The sequence below is a fragment of the Epinephelus moara genome, chromosome 8, assembly GCF_006386435.1.
Source record: "Epinephelus moara isolate mb chromosome 8, YSFRI_EMoa_1.0, whole genome shotgun sequence".
NCBI lineage: Eukaryota > Metazoa > Chordata > Actinopteri > Perciformes > Serranidae > Epinephelus > Epinephelus moara.
Window position 1 is genome coordinate 6,383,504 of NC_065513.1, and position 17,993 is coordinate 6,401,496.

The 17,993-nt window shown below is 41.1% G+C and overlaps 1 protein-coding gene across 1 annotated transcript in view; it reads right to left on the reverse strand.

Annotated features, from left to right (window-relative positions):
• Positions 1-5,520: 5,520 nt before the first annotated feature.
• The window catches only part of LOC126393686 (tight junction protein ZO-2-like), a 139,042-nt gene continuing 126,569 nt past the window's right edge, over positions 5,521-17,993 (reverse strand). Inside the window, exons 21-23 of the mRNA XM_050049970.1 lie at positions 15,444-15,944; positions 12,274-12,359; positions 5,521-10,318 (exon numbers count right to left, since the gene is read on the reverse strand). Coding sequence (XP_049905927.1) covers positions 10,174-10,318; positions 12,274-12,359; positions 15,444-15,944 — 732 coding nt within the window. The 3' untranslated portion in view covers positions 5,521-10,173. The remainder of the gene's footprint in view (positions 10,319-12,273; positions 12,360-15,443; positions 15,945-17,993) is intronic.

Sequence of the window (17,993 nt, forward strand, 5' to 3'; positions counted from 1 at the left end):
AGCCCTGTGAGGCAAATTGTGATTTGTGATATTGGGCTTTATAAATAAAATTGATTGATTGATTGATTGAATCCAGCCCACAATGTTAAAATCTAAACTAAACTTTTTGATAAGTTTGTCAATTAAAATGTGAGGTTGGATTGTATTAAAATCTGATGAAAAGTCTGCAAATAGCAGCTTGGCATGATTTTTGTTTCCTTCAAGATGTTTGTTAAATTTTTCAAAAGACTACATGTCAAGGCCACAGGTCTAAAATCATTAAAAACCTTGGGGTGGTTGATTTTGGCCACGGGTATAACTGTGGATTGATTCCAACACCTTGGCACCCTCTGTAGGTTAAGAGACAACTGGAAAATATAATAAAAAATTGGGGCTAACTGTTCCGCACAGGAAGAGAGCAGTCGGCTACTTATGTTGTCAGGACCCAGACTTTTCCCGGTTTTCGACTGTTTAAAAGAACTGGCCACAGAGAGGACATCAAAGGGAACAAGTCCAGAACAGGATAGCTTGTTCTTAAAATTTAAGATTTCATTGCTAAAATCAAAGGAATCAAACCTGAGATAAAACTTACTGAACTCCTGTGCCAAGTGATTGTCAGAATTAAAACCATCGAGAGACACCTTTTTGTGGCTTTTGTTTTCTGACCCAACAATAGTTTTTAAGCCATTCCAAACAGACCCCAACTTATTGTTGGCAAGTTCTCTTTCCAATTTCTCTTTGTAATTCAGTTTTGCCCTTTTTATCTCACTCTTAATTTCCCTTTTGTTTTTAAAGATATTTTTTTTGGGTGTTTTAGCCTTTAATTGATAGGACAGCTTAAGTGTGAAGGGGGGAAGAGAGAGAGAGAGGGAGTGACATGCAGCAAAGGGCCACAGGCTGGAGTCGAACCCTTGCTGCTGCGGCAACAGCCTTGTACATGGGGCGCCTGCTCTACCACTAAGCCACCGACGCCCCTTAATTTCCCTTTTAAGCAGGTTCAGCTCTGTAAGGTTGTTCTCTCGAAAGCATGCAATATTCTCTATCCTTAGACCCCCAAAAGGTGTCGTCTTGCTATTAATTTTCAGGTGGTACCCTGATGTAGGAGTCTCCAGAGGAAGGTGTAGTCTCCTTGGCTATTGAGGCCTCTGGCCAGCTCTCCAGGATATACTAACCTGTTTGACTATTTAAAATGGGCAAAATTTAATTTCATAGTAGAACTGTGTACAGCGTATTAATTCACTTGCTCCTCAATGCCCACCTTTCTCTCTTTCTCACCTTTATCTTTATTTCATCATGAGACAGTCACACACACACAGTGACAGGGCTTACTGTTAGCATCACATGGCTAATGTTACACAACAGTTATTAATGTGTATAATGAGCCAAATGAGCCGTTTTGGTGTCAGTGTGAGATTGCTGGGAACGTTAAATGGCTTGGTGTCAAATGTAAGCTGCTGCTGCTGTGCTGGCTAGTGCTAACTGGGCAGATAACAGGAGGAGAGCGGCTCACAGACAGCGCTGTGTCAAATGGCAGCAACATTGCTGCACACCCCCAGCACCCCTACCATAACAAATAAATTCTAAATCTGTGGTAAACAGTTAATGCTCAGAATTATAGACTCTAAAATCAGGGACAGCATTGCAACTTTTTTTGTTGCTATTTTTACTTGTCCCCACAATTTCATTGCAAAAAAATGCCTAAAAACTAGGCATGGGCATTTTAAGTAATTTCCAAATTCAAATACTGACATTAAATTGTGAAAGAGTACTCATAAAAAAATGTAATGTTAGAATAGGTATGTAAATTGGCCAACAACAGAAAAGAAGTGCAATATGAAATTCATTTATTGAACAATCAGACTTCAATTAGCCTATTATACCAAAAATTCAAAGTTAACATGAGAAAAATTAGCAAACTTTTTGTTGCTGCCGTTTATGTTGCATAGGTTAGAGGCAGCAATGAAGGGCCGTCTCTAAGCCACTACCCTCTCGGTCAGTTCAACATCCGCCTGGTTAGTATGAGCTAACATAACATCTGACACTGAGCCATTAACGGCCCCAACAGCCCCCACCAACACTGAAACGGCTCGACTCTGTCATTAAACCCATTAGTAACTAGTCGGTAACATTTGCCATGTAATGCTAACAGTTAGCCCTGTCATGCTGCTCATGATAAACAAAGAGCAAGAGAAGGACAGTGGGGCAAGGAGGTGCTGAGCAAAGCAATACACTACACACAGCTTTACAATGAAATAAGATTTTATCCATTAAAAAAAAGGTTCACATGTGTAAGGGGCTGCAGTGAGTACTCCATGGTTTGAACTAATATTGATGTCCAAATGAGTACTCGTGTCAGTCCCTACTAAAAATACTGCAGCATGCATTGTAGTTTGTTTTTTCTTTCGAAAATCATGGAGGGACAGATTGAATTTTTCTGCTGCCCAGCTCCTCAACCTCTCAGCTGCCCAGTGCTGTGAATCCTTTGCAGCGACCCAAGCCATCTGTCCAGCCCCCAGGCCATCCGCTTGTGGTCTGGCTCCGCTGATCTCCATCATCCAGGCCATCCACCTCTTTGGATGGTCTGAAATGTTACATTTGCTAAATGAAGGTGATAGTATGGCCACTACAAAAGCTTTTGTGCTTGCACAGATTATTAGTTTGAAATCAGAGTGTTATGAATAATGGCTTCTTTTTGTCTGGACAAGGTTTCAGGAGTCAGAGTATTTATAAAGCTATGAAATTTGCATCACCTGGCCTTTCCTAACGATGACTGTGAACAAGCCAGAGTCCTAACAAGCTAATGAAGGTCTGAGACCCTGGTAAAAGTTGTCTAAGAGCTCTAATGTCTTGGAGTGCCCAAACGTTTGCATGGTGCTCATTTTCCTTTTTTAAAGAGGCAACAGATAGCATCTTTTCCTAAATATATCATTATGAAAATAATGTGGCTTGTGTGACAAGTGATATGGCAGACATGACTAGTCGCTCATTTGGGCATTATTCATTTATATTGATCCATGCCTCATTAATTGTTTGTACGTCATTCTGACAGTATTTAGTTTCATTTTTGATTGTGAATGTGTTAATATTGATTACTAATGATACTGTGTTTCAAAGAGGAGTACAGATAGGTGATGTAGAGCCACATCTGTGTGGGTTAATTGTTCGCTGCTCTGTTAGTAATGTCTCGGGTATCCAGCAGGGGGAGCGCGCATCTCTTCCTCACTCATTACAGACGAGAGAAGGCGAGAGCTGGATGTGTGTTACATTCATTCTTCTCCCGTCACTATTCCCCTTGTTTAAGGTAAATATCGTACACAAAGCACTGTAAACTTGTGAATGTGTCGATAAGAGTTTCCTCTGTGTGACTGTGGTTTCATATGAAAGTAGAACTAGTTTTATTAAGTGTTTTAGAAGTTGTTGTGTATGGCTAATGCAAACGATGTTTAAGCTAAGCGGCTAGGTACCTCGTGGCTACGTCAGAGAGTTAGACTGTTTATAATTTCATTAATTCATATTTGTACTGTGTAGTTTATGTGCTTACTTTTTCACTTGTCCAAGTTAGATTTATGTTAGCAGCAAGATAAGTTAAGAGGTTAAAAACATGTATCATAATTTCATGGCAATGTAATAGTTTGTGTTAAAAAGATAATTTAGATAATTTAGAATATGATAAAAATGTACACTAGACATGGTTACTGTGGTCCCGAAGCTGGGTGTGATTATGCCTAATATGTGTACATTGTATTTACTATGTTGAAATTTAAAACTCATTACAGACGAGTGAAGGCGAGAGCTACATGTGTGTCACATTCATTCTTCTCCCGTCACTATTCCCCTTGTTTAAGGGCACAACACTTGCACAGGATCGTGGCCACAGTAAAATCAGACTATCAGCGTTTACATAGGTTACTAGTGGCTTTGCAATCTTTGCAATAAGCTTCTGCCACCGGTGCCGAAATTTCGTGGAAAAAATCTGCTTTACGGCAGGAAACGCGTCATGTATTGCGAAATTGGTCGGTTAGCCAATCAGGGACTGGAGCGAATCCTTATGAGGAGTTGGGCATGAGATAGTTGAGTCACGAGCACAATGGCAGACGGACAAAGTTTAGAAACAAGTGAAAAACGGCCTAGCAAAAGAAAACGAGCTCCTCTGTCTGAGGAGGCAAAGAAGAGCAAAAAGGAGTGATAAAAGAAGAGGAAAAACAAGAGTAAACCTCAGTCAGGCATTCAAGAGATGGAGGGAGCTCCGTGACCAAAGAGCCTTCAAAACCGATGTCCAGCTAGCTTTCTTTCTAATGGATCAGTAAGCAACACGGCTAAATGTTAGCTAGACAAGAGAGGATTGTACTGTACTGGCTGCTAGTTAATTCCTAGCTGGCCAGCATCGCAAATCGCCGCAACCAGGGACCGGGTAGCGAGTGTTGGTCGGCTGACATCCTCCTTGCCATTCTACGACAGCCCTCGGACAGTGATACGTCATATGCGATAATCCATTGTTTCATCTCGTGTAGTGTGTCGTAGTATATGACAACCGACGCCACGTCTGGGACACCTCTCGACGTTCCGACAAAATGTCTAGCATGTTTGATTTTTTTTTTGTCGTTCACGACTGCTCCCGTCACGGCCGTCACTTTGACCAATAGGAACACAGAGCGATCTGCTGCTGTAGACAACTGTACGACAACAACCCAGCATTTTTAATATTTCCTCTAGGGATGTTACCACACAGAGTAAAAAGGGAAAATGATGGTGTGAAACAAGAGAGGCACTTAATCAATTGCTGAGTACTGCCATTAGCATCAAGCTAGCAAACAATGTAATTTCTTCATAATGGAGGATAGTAATTCAATTAAAATATAGCGGCAGGACTTTTACTCACCACAACTGCAGAGGCTACCAGCTTCATTTGCAACAGACTACATTATAGAAGGGCCGTTATTTATTATTCCCTCTGTGTGTTTGTATTTTTACTTTTTATCCGCTCCCGTTTGCCTTTATAAAGTTAATGCATTGCACCATCATTTCAAACTCAAAACTTCCTGTTTGTTTCAATTTAAAAGCCCATTATAACTTTGGTTGAGAGAATCCCTTCATTTTCTAAAAAAGCTTCTATTGTGAGACATTTGCAGGAACTTGTTGTGGAGGATTCAGTGACTTGTATGTTAGCGTATGGTACTTCAAATGTAGCTCCTGCTGTCTGCTGGCATTTTTTTAGTTAGTACAATAATATTTTGGCTGGCACATGAACAGACACAGTGACTTAAGTAATAGTGACAATGATGAAAATAGGACAAGAATAACCCGATGACATCACACACGCTGTGAAAGACGACATAGGATGATTGGTATGGATGATCATGTAGTCTGTCATGTCTGTCGGCCAAGTCACAGCACGATTTCATGACTCCACAATCGTGTAATGTGAAATAGTGACTGTCAGAACAGACAGAAATGTCGTGTAGTGTGAACCAGGCATTAGACTAACCAACTGGGTGGTTATGAAATCCCTGTTTGTGAAAATGATTACAGCACATACACATGTGGTTAAGACTTTTTGTTTTATTTGGTGTCTTACGGTGAAAACATGGAAAAACTCAGCAGACACAGTCCAATCATTCTTCTCATTCTCTCCATCTCGTCTGTAATATAACCCTCTGCCATGACACAGTACATCATACTTCAGGAGTTCAATGCCAGTCCATTGTGAGGGACGTCCCTTATTAGCACTTGGATTTGGACAGTAAGCACTTTGTAGCTCATGTGTGGAGGTAAAGAGTTAACTGAGATATACAATCAAGCATATTTGAAACATGTGGGACACCACTCATTCACACTGATAATGGAGTCCAGATCAAATAAAACTGACTGCCTCCACCACAGACACTGAGACCAGGGCAGAACACATATTTCTGTGGGTTAGAAAATGTGGCTTCAGACATTTGTAAATTTGTTTTTCTCCACTCTGTGGATGACTGATAAAACACAAAAATAATTCAGCCAGCTCCTTAAAGATTGCTTTTGCTTGACTCCCTTTCTGGTAGGTTTGTGTAGGTGTGTGTTTCTGTGTCAAAATCTAGGCAACACACCCCATTGGCCCCAAGTTTATCCAGGCATACCTTTGGAGGACTGATCCAGCTCCTCTTATTCAGTCTTGATAGGAAGCTGTTTGAAATGGGACACAGCTTTGAACAGATAAGGCTGGTGTTATTTATTTTTCTTATTGCTACATAAAGACCATAATCAACACCGTGTTAGTCCATCCAATACTTTCTGGTTCCTAATGAAGACATATATAGTTTCATTTTAGAAAAAGCTCAGTAATTTCCTAAAATAGGTGGTCACTGTAGTTTTTATCAAATGTTACTTAAACTCGAAGAAATAGTGCACTTGTTGAGAACTATTGTCGACAGTGGATTAATCCACATTTGGTGTTCTGGTCTTGTCTCTAATAGTTTTTGGACAACAATGGAGCTCTATGGCACAGAGGAAAAAGATACATCAAGTGCTGGGTACACTCACAATACATGCTAGTAGGATACATTTATTGCTGGTTTGGGTCTGCGCATGGAATTTGATAACCATAAGAAAAATGTAGAATATCACCAACCTTATCATTTAACAGGGCTGTTAGCATAGGCAGTGATAGCCACCATGGCTGAACAGACAGAGGAGGGCACCACCTGCAGGAGCTTAATCAACAAAACATTCCAAGGCAAAAGACGTCATGCTACTGGCCACACAGTTAAGACTGGCAAATCATTTTTGGCTGGGAGGTACAGTGCAAAAACAGCACAGCACTGAATGCTGAGCACCAAAGATGGCAACAATAAGAAAAAAGAAATCTTAAGGCCCAGTCACACCAGAAGGTGGCATAGCAAAGTTCATTGCATGTCCTTCTAAAATAGGTAGTGCTATAAGCTTGGTGACACAGTGAGTGTTTGCAGGATGAGTTTACAAACTACAGTAGCTGGCAAGCTAACTCATGGATGTGTCAACGGAGCTGGATGATGTGAAGAGTGAGCCTTGCTGCCAGTTTGCCTGAGTGGCCAGCCGTAGTGCTGCAGCAAAAAATCCTGCGACCCGCAAGTCACTGACATGCTAGCCAGAAAAAATGATGGCACTAGTCAGTCATGCTAGCTCGCCTGAACTAGCTTAGAACTAGATTAGTTTAGCTAGCTAGTTAAATTGGTTGCTATTGGGACAGTAGGTTTACACAACTTATTCATAAGACATATTTGTACCTTCGACTTTTGTCTCATGAGCAGTGTAGTGGAGGGTACATGCAGGTATATGGGGTATATCCACCTCTTTTCTGGCCATTGACAGTATACCCACATATCAGCCAAAAAGCTACTGGAATATATAGAGGAGCATACCAGGCCCCCAGGAAGTGCACCATGCTTTGAAACCAGAGTTTGGCAGTGGCCAAACCATGGATGTATAAAGAGAACTGGATACAGCATTGGAGGCGAGGCCCCATTCAGTCCCATGTAAGCTGCTCAGTGGCTCCAACTGCAGCCAAGTGGGTAACTTCCGTCAGCTGAGCGGCTGTCTTCTGGTGTAGGCAGCCCCTAACTTGAATTGGAATAAAATGATTTAATTGTACAACTCTTCTAGACTTTGGAAATGTTATCGGACCGAATGGATCAAATTATGATAGTGAAACAGATTATTTCACAGGGGTTGCAATGCTCAAAAAAAATGTGTGATTTACAGACGTCTCTTTTGTGACATAAGTCTATAGGAAAAATTCTTTTTGGGCCCCATGGCATCATGTGACAGACCTGGTCATTGTTATTTCACTTTTGGTCACTATGTAAAATTGGCATCAAAGCCTGGCGCTGTTCCTGGGTGGCTTGGGCCAAACAGTGGAATTACACTATCCTGTAATGCCCTGCAGCCCCAAACTACTTGTCCCCATAGACTAACATTGGGAAAGAGATATCTGTAAATCAACGGATACATTTTTTTTGAGCGTCGCAACCCCTGCAAAATGACTTATTTTACTATTGGGATTTAATCCATTATGTCTGACCACCACTGGGAACACCAAAGGCAAATTAAATCATCCCATCTCCCATCAAGTTAAAGGAGTGGTAACCGGAAGTAGCTAGCTTGGCCGGCTTAAGTCTCTAGTGTGCTTGCTCCATGGGCTGATCATCCGGGCAATTTTGTACGCGGCAGTTGAAACATTTTGGCTTCATGCGCCACTGAGCAACTATCATAAGAATGAAGGCCCTCCCTTCAATGCTGTATCCAGTTCTTTTTATACATCCATGGAGTATACCCACCTCCCCCTGGATAATCTACCCATCTACCTAGTAGTACACCCACCTCATCAACTACCACTACATCACTGATCATAAGTTGATAAAATCCTTGCCTCTTTTGTCGAGCAGTTTATACTCTGACAGAGGAGTTAATATAAAAGTGGAACACAGCTAATAATGATACCCTCTTTTGTTTTAGCCTCTCTGGCTCTTCATTCCTTCAAAGATCACCATGACAATTCACTATTGTTTAAAGGTTCGGAAGATAACTTTTATAAAAATAACTTTGTGATATATTTGCTGAAACTGTCACTATATCCTGACAATAGCACATGATACAGATAATCTGTGACATCATGTTTATCTGGTTCCTCATAGTGCTGCTAATGGCATTTGTAAGAATCCACCATGCCTGAAAGAAATCAATCAATAAGGGCAAGGAGTAGTCTCTAACGCCATGTCAACCACTGCTCATGTAAGTTCAAAATTTCACTTGCCACAAAAGATTTGTGCAGATTTACTTTGACCCCACGAGCTTGTACACCCATTTCGCAGTTGAAATTAAAAAATTGTGTACAAAAGGTACAGGACAGCACTCCAATTATAGTGTTTATTGCCACACGAACGTTTCGGGTGAAACCCTAGAAGGACCCTGGAAGGGACCGAAACGTTCGTGTGGCAATAAACACTATAATTGGAGTGCTGTCCTGTACCTTTTGTACACAATTTTTTACATTTTTTTGAGGATTCAGCACCCATTCATACTTCTGAGGGTTGAGCGTGTTTGTTTGGACTTCTGATTGCAGTTGAAATTTAAAAAAATTTAGCCACCAATTTGTTTTATTGCTGAGGTGACTGGGCCTTTACAGATTACAACTTTGACCAACTCTAATTTCTCAATTTCAAATTTCAAACTGGTTTTACACTGATATTGTTCTTGATAGGATTCTAGAGATCAGACAGTGCTCTTTGTTACACATGGCAGATAGGACTGGCTACAAGGTGTGCACTGTATTTTTGTGGGTGTGTTTAGTCACTAGAGGTGACAGTAGACAGTACAGTGTGTGGGGACAGCATTGAGATTTTGGTGTCACTGGTTCCCTGGTTTCCCTTTAAGCTTGACAGCAGCAGAGGTTTTAGTACGGCTGGGTGGCTGAGGGGCGGAGGAAAGACAACCCGAACCTCATGGGACTAAGAAAGTAAAAGGCACTTCAAAAAATTGTAACAAATTCCAGTGTTACTAGATAGAATATATATATATATATATATGTATAGATATATACTGTATGTATACACAGGCATTGTCATATACGGAGGAATGCAAAGACAGAGTATAAACACTTTACTTTGAATACATATATATATATATATGTATATATATATATATATATATACATACATATATATATATGTGTGTGTGTGTGTGTTATATGTAATAATATATAGGTAACCTTTGTTGATCGTAGCTGGCAATAAAAGAAGGGGATAGATGTGATAAAGCGCATTGTGGTTTTTAGGTCTGTTGAGGTTTTTGTGAGGGCAAAACTCGTGGCAATAGGTTTCAGTTGCTGTGCACAAACTGAAGAGTTGCATAGGCAAGAAAACAAGTAGTTCCTAATCACTCAGTTTTGACCATTAAAAGTGGTACGTAAGAAAGAAACAATCAAATACAACATAAAAAGTAAAGTGAGGACAGTGTGTTCCTATCCAAATGGATAGAACAGATTGCTTTAACTTCCATGAAGCAAAAAAAAGTGTTATTTTTCCCCCTCATTATCAAAGAAGCAAGAGTCAGTTCAAAGTCAGCAGCTTACTTAGGCAGGGCATGATGGAATGGTATGTGTGTTACTAGACTGCATTTGCAGTGCATGTGTACATGTATGTCCAGAAAGCTGAGGGCTGGCACAGCTGCTGTGTGCTGACCCTACAGTTGGGTATCCTGGTACTGGTAGGAGTTGGCGGTGTAGTATCCTGGCACTGTCTCCTCCTCGGCCTCCTCCTCGCTGGGGTAGAAGGGACGTCCCTCCTTGGAGGATGGAGCAGTCTGGGGTTCAGGACGGGAGCTGGAGCTGGAAGAACACAGAAAATTAATTTTCAGTTTAAGGTGTGCTTCACTAGAATTGGCAGCACCATTTATATCAGCCTTGACAGTGAAGTTGGTCCATCACTTTTGTCCAGGCATAACAACTATTGGATGAATTGCCATGAAATAATGTACAGGCATTCATGGTTCCCTGATGATGTATCCTAATGACTGTAATGATCACTGACTTTTCATCTAGCGCCCCCACGACATTGAGAATTTTGGTTTTATGTGAAATACGTTGACAACTATTGGATGGATTGCTGTGAACTTTGCAACAGATATTTAAGGGTCCCAAAGGATACATTCTAATTTGCTGATTCCCTGACATTCTCCATAATGGTGGTATGTTTTACAATGATTTATAGTTAACTGTCAAGCTGTTTCCCATATGTTGTATTGAAGGCAGCACAGCCTTCCTTGCTGGGGCTGCAAAAGACATTCCCTGCCTAGTAAACAACTAAATCATTCAAACTCCACTTCTCTTGTTTATAATGCAGGTTGTCATGAATTTGTGGCCTCTAAGCCTCAACCAAGATGACCCTGATGACATCACTTATTTACTCAGACCTGACAAAGCTCCTCCAGACTAGAGCTTAGATCGGGCCCAAAAAATGCAGCCCGACCCGGCCCAAGCCCATGCACATTGTGTCTGGGACCGGCCCGGCCCGGCCCGGCCCGGCCCGGCCCGTCCAGTTAACTGTAATTATGGGCCCGAGCCCGATTTAAACCCGGCATTTTTCAATAAGTTGGCTGTTATAATTAAGAGTGCCTGGGAACACACGGTGAGCGTGTTAGTGCCGCGGAAGTCCTGCGAGTGTACTCACAGGCGCTTGACTGTCCACACAGGCAGCGCATTTCTCCTGCGCTCTCCGCGCCGGTTAAACATCGACTCCACTCGTCTGTTCCCGTCAGTACTCGTTTTTTCACTTCAACAGGTCATTTTAAACAAAAAACACAATTCTTGTCATTTGAATGATAGAAATATAGGATCTTAACTTTATGTGTCATACAAAGTGTGGTTTAATTTTACTTTTTATAATACATAGCCTTAACATTTTCATTATCAAATCACATAATATCTGACCGGGCCTGGCCTGGGCCGGTCAGAGGGGGGCGGGGATCCCAGCCCGACCCGGCCCGCGGGCCCAAGCCGGGTCGGACAGAGAATCTAAGCTCTACTCCAGACCCAGGGAAGACATTATACACGCATTTTCGCAGGTTTGTGTGGTACTCCTCATGATGACGATGTAAACTGGTATCCTTTTTAATGTACTCTGCAGTATACTGCACTAACAATTTATTCTCCAGTACATTTCACAATATATTAAATGCATGCCAGTACCTTAGATCTGCTTACTATGCAACAAAACGGTAAAGTTATAATCCTTGAGATTTTCATGGAAATCAACCTCTATTTTTGATATTATTTATGTGCAGCATTTTTCATAATAGCCATTCAGTTTTTACTGAGTCCTGGCAGTGTGTGCATGACATCAGATGGAGGTTGCTCATCTTATGATAGAAAAAGGCAGATTGCTGACTGATTTCTTTATAAAAACCTAAGTGGCTGCCCTGTAAACAGATACGTCAACTACTCTGTTGTTTTTCTGACAAAGTGGCTGCTCAAAGAGTGGCTGCTCAAAGAGTACTACCGGCAACCACAAGTGTCTCCAAGTCAACCAGGACAAAATCTTAAGGGTTATAACTTTAAAGACAGTTAGTAATCTGTAGTCTGTTACTTCTGTGGTCTTTAATACTGTCATCTGATCAGCGTTCTTTCCCTCTGGAATTTTCTCAAACAATTCAAGCCTGTCAGGCTGCATGATCAGTGACATCTTGTAAACTGGGAGGTTAGCAAACATAGCGGAGACACAAACATGCTGACAAACGCACTCACAGCAGAGCTCGGAAACAGTCGTATGGCAGTAGTGAGCCTACCCGATAGGCTGTGGACGACTGTGATCCAGCTTGGGTGTCTTCAGAGGAACAGCATAGATGTCTGGGTGCTTCTGAGCAATTTCCAACTGGAAACACAGATTAGTTGATTAAAGTCTATTATGATTGGTATCCAAACTAACATGCAGTTTCAGATTAGAACACAACTTTACAAAAAAATAATAATAATAATACAAAAATACATTTTACTTTAAGAACTAAACAAAATTATGCAAGAAAGAAGAAGGAACTGTTGAGGACACAACATCTATGACAACATCTTTTTCCCATTGAATATTTAAAACTTTTTCATAACTTATCCATTTTTTTTTTTTACCCCAGTTCTATAACTTTATTAAAGTAGTTTAAAATGGATAGGCCTATATAGAGATAAAGTAACCACACACCCAGGTATTTGCTGATTAGCAAACTGCTAGCACTTGCTATCTTTACTTGCTCATTAGACGTTAGACAAAACATCAAAGCCAAACCTCGTTTTTGGGGGGGATAGGAAACCAAAGCTCACATGTAAATGCAATTTGACTTATGCCTGGGTTATAGTTTTGAAAAAGTTTTATTTATTTATTTTTTTTTTAATAGATGTATCTAATAATTATTTTACTACCTTACAGTGGCGTGAAAAAGTTTGGGCACCCTTGGTCAAAATTTTGTTTACTGGGAATGGTTAAATAAGTAGAAGATGAACTGATCTCCAAAAGGCATGAAGTTTAAGATAAAACATGCTTTTCAACATTTTAAGCAAGATTAGTGTATTATTTTTGTTCTGTACAATTTTAGAGTGAAAAAAGGAAAGAGGCACCATGAAAAAGTTTGGGCACTCCAAGACATTTGAGCTCTCAGATAACTTTTACCAGGGTCTCAGACCATCACTAGCTTGTTAGGGCTATGGCTTGTTCACAATCATCGTTAGGAAAGGCCAGGTGATTCAAATTTCAAAGCTTTATAAACACTGTGACTCCTGAAACCTTGTCCCAACAATCAGCAGCCATGGGCTCCTCTAAACAGCTGCCTAGAACTCTGGCTCCTCTAAACAGCTGCCTAGAACTCTGAAAACTAAAATAACTGATGCCCACAAAGCAGGAGAAGGCGAAAAGAAAATAGCAAAGTGTTTTCAGGTAGCTGTTTCCTTAGTTCATAATGTAATTTAGAATTGGCAGTTAACAGGAACTGTGGAGGTCAAGTTGAGGTCTGGAAGACCAAGAAAACTTTCTGAGAGAGCTGCTTGTAGGATTGCTCAAAATATGAATCAAAACACCTGTTTGACTGCAAAAGACCTGCAAGAAGACTCATCAGACTCTGGAGTGGTGGTGCACTGTTCTACTGTGCAGTGACACCTGTACATATATGACCTTCATGGAAGAGTCATCAGAAGAAAACCTTTCCCGTGTCCTCACCACAAAATTCAGCATCAGAAGTTTGCAAAGGAACATCTGAACAAGCCTGATACTTTTTGGAAACAAGTCCTGTGGACGGATGAAGTTAAAACAGAACTTTTTCGACACAAAGGTATGTTTGGAGAAAAAAGGGTGCAGACTTTCATAAAAAGAACACCTGACCAACTGTTTGGGGTGAATCGATCATGCTTTGGGCTTGTGTTGCAGCCAGTGACACAGGGAACATTTCACAGGTAGAGGGAAGAATGAACTAAATTACATTCCAGCAAATTCTGGAAGCAAACATCACACCATCTGTAAAAAAGCTGAAGATGAAGAGAGGATGGCTTCTACAACAGGACAATGATCCTAAACACACCTCAAAATCCACAATGGACTACCTCAAGAGGAGCAAGCTGAAGGTTTTGCCATGGCCCTCACAGTCCCCCGACCTAAACATCATTAAAAATCTGTGGATAGACCTCAAAAGAGCAGTGCATGCAAGACGGTCAAAGAATCTCACAGAACTAGAAGCCTTTTGCAATGAAGAATGGGTGAAAATCCCCAAAACAAGAATTGAAAGACTTGTTGCTGGGTACAAAAAGCATTTAGAAGCTGTGATACTTACCAAAGGGGGCGCTACTAAGCACTGACCATGCAGGGTGCCCAAACTTTAGCTTCAGGCTCTTTTCCTTTTTTGTCATTTTGAAAATTTGAAAGATTAAAATTAAAAAATAATCTTGCTTAAAATATTGAAGGCATGTGTCATCTTCAACTTCATGCCTTTTGGAAATCAGGTCATCTTTTACTTACTTAACTCCTCATAGTAAACGAAATTTTAACCAAGAGTGCCGCAAACTTTTGTATGCTCCGCTTGAGCAGAGTTCAAACACACGTTAGTGCCCAAATATGTTACTCGTCCATTCATGAGACTGTTTGTACTTACATGTTTTAAATCAAAATGCTGTAGTAAAAATGAATGTGTTTGGTAAGTACAGAGCATGCAACTGTATAAATGAGACCTGGATTACACTGAAGGAGTTGTGTGAGACTGTGTAAACAGATGTAGTTTTGCTGTTGCTAGAGGTCCCTTTTTACTTCAATTCATGAAAAATGTCGGTTGATGATTTACTGATTCGTTGAATTCTATAAATCATTTAATTTTGTTTTATATCTTATGTTTTGGGTTTACTTCTATTTATTGTTTGTTTTTAATTGTAAAACACTTTGTAACTTTGTTTTGAGAAGTGATAAAGAACTTAAGTTGATTATTATATTATTAATTGCCATTTTGTGACATAACAAGAAAACTGAAATGTTGTTAAAACAAGAAAAGGTTCTGGGTAAAACTTAATCACATTGTATGTAACAAAATATGACACATAGAGTACCTTGTGAAAAAATGAATGGATCTGTTTAAAATGAGAAACTAAGCAATTAATTTGTGTAAAACACTGTCGCATTTACTGTATATAATGTAAACTCAACTTAAAAAGTCAGCATCAGCTGACCACAGAGCTCAAATCAGTGCCTCACAGACAGGAAAATGAGACCAGACCTGGAGACATGAGGGCTGGAGCATACAAATTCAGAATCAGAATCAGATTCATAGTTAGTAATTAGTTAGTTGGCTATTGTAATTGCACCATTAAAAATGAATAACCTACATCTGTGACTTAATATGTAAAATCAGATCCAATCTAAGTCCCTGACCTCTGTTGTAAGTAATACACATCATGATACTACAAATGACCAAAGGGAATATTGAGCTATGCCCACCCTGGCATTCTGCGCCTCCTGCAGTTCCAGCATCCTTTGGGCTCGGGCAAAGTGATCCATCTTCTCAAAAGCTTTGATCTTCCCCAGGAAGGACCTCATGGACGGATCCTCCACAGAGCTGTCCTGTGCTGTCTCCCCCTGCTGCCTACAGGCTGCCACAATTGCACTGGGCAGAGCAGCGGGTGAGTGAACTGCAGCTTCTGCAGTGCTACCGCAACTGCTGGGCTTGGGTGTGGTGGGGGGTTGGGGTGCTCCCAGGGGCCACAGTTTGTTACTGGAGTTGAAGTGGTGAGCCAGAGGCAGGGGTGGAGGGCCAGAGGAGGCAGCTGAACGGGAGATGGGTGGTGGAGGGTCGTTGTTGCTGCTGGCTGGGCTGCTGCTGGACGGAGAGTCATAACTTCGGCTGGAGCTAGGGGGTGGAGGGTGGTGGTGACGGTGGTGATGGTGTGGGTTGGTGGAGCCTGATAGGAGGACTGGATCGTCCCTCAAAGACAGTTTCACCTGACAAAAGAAGGGGAAGCATTAGGGCCAGAACAGTTTGATATGTGTGATATTCCAGATTCTCTGGTAGAAATCTGAGTTTTTATAATAAGAGAGGTACAATCTGTAGTTCTAGCCCACAGCAATGGGCAAGTCCTTCTGATGTTAGCAAGGAGGAATTAACAGGAGCAAGCTACTCCTTGGTGAGAATGATGGTTTTTCATCCAGGGTCAATCCCAGGATCTTTGCCGTCCAAGTTAGCACCACCACAATGCTGTCAGTGGTTGTGGACAGGATCACAAGCTCAGTCTTGTTCAGGCTGAGGTTTAGGTGCCAGGCAAGCAGCAATGTATGAGTGTCAGATAGCTGGGTGTCATCGGGATAGCAGTGGCAGGAGAAGTCACGCAAGTGTATGAGAGCAACAAGTCCTGGTGTTTTGGTATCACCCTATTAACTTCAGCCAAATTTAATTCCAGGAACTCATGCCCAAAGCAAGCAGAGAACAGTGGAAACAAAAGCAGAACTAGGCTAAACCGATTGCCAGTCATATATTGATGATTGAGGGCGTGATCATTTGTTTTTTCCTACACCAATATTAGGGTGATTTTAACTAACTTACCTCCAGAACTAATGATCTTTAGAACCCATGCCCTCCTGTGCATTTACAGATGTTTATAGTGGAGTGGCATGTCTGCCCACTGTGCCCCATTAATAAGCATGAGTGAATTCTACATCCTTAAACACAAACCAGTGTGTTGTCTCTTTTTAATGGATCTGATACCCTGCATCTCTGTTCTCCATATGCCTGCTCACAAAAACTTTGCACTGTGCTACTTAAGAGTAGTTAAAATAATTGAAATAATGTGGATTCAGATGTTACTGTATTAATGTTAAACAGAACATGATGCTATATTGTTGCACCAAGCACAGACACACATACCCCTTTTTGACAGGCATGGGCTGGGTTGGTTTGGTTTGGTTTGGTTTGGGCCATCAGCCCAGTGCAGCAGGGATTTGCATTTCCACAGGGCTACATGCTTGAAGGTGTGTCTTTTACTGATGATGGCTTGTCTTGGGTGATGACGTTTTAAAAGCAGTGGGCCAATACATGGCTAAAGTCCCCTGTTATTTTGTATTTTGCATTTGCTATTTCTCATAGATTCTTTACAATAAAAGTCCTCCATAATTTCGTTATGTAAAAACTTTTATTGTGAAGCAGCAAAATGTTGAATTTTTGAGCAGCACCTTCGCACAACTAATACAGCGGTTAGTGAACATGAAACAGTAAGATAAAGCAGATATCTGAAGTAAAAACAGGACGCAGGAGAGAAACTAAACTCCATACCACAGAGATTCAGTTAGAAGCTAAAAACAACAACAAACGACAACTGAACACACAGAGGCTTATAAAAATGCCTTTCTCTCTGGTCTCCTGCAGACAGAGATGAGTAGAGTCTTGCAACACGCTTGTTTGAGGGGGAGAAGTGGGGCTGTTGGGGGTTCGCTGCAGTCAGCAACATGTCACCGCTACCTGGCCTGGCTTTTGGACCTACTCCATAGAACGTCAATCTCTGGCACAGCTCGGTGTGGCATGGCACGTCCAAACTGATAATGGAAACAAATCGGCGCAGCATGGCTTGACTCGGCACAAGCAAATATGCCAGTGGAAAAGGCCCAACACACTTCAATAGGAGCCATTGTTTGAATAGAGAAGAAATTACTATCAAATAGATTTTTTATGTTTAAATATTTTAATTAAATAATGAATTTTATTCAAAATCTCCCCAACCCCTCCTACCTCCGCTGCCCCCTGGTGGTCAGTTCGCCTATTAGTGGTCTCTAGTAGCCACCACTGGACGATATGAAAACAGAGACTATTGCCAAGCCCTGAGCAGACCCAGTGAAAATGGATGTACTGTTTGTTAACTTACCTTTGGTTCTTCCTGCAAAGATGAAACCATTCTTAGAAATTCTACAACATCATCATATTCAACAATTTTTATATTCCACGAACACTACTAGATCTAGTCGACCAGTTGGGATTTAGGGTTAGTGGGTCTGTTCTAGTGG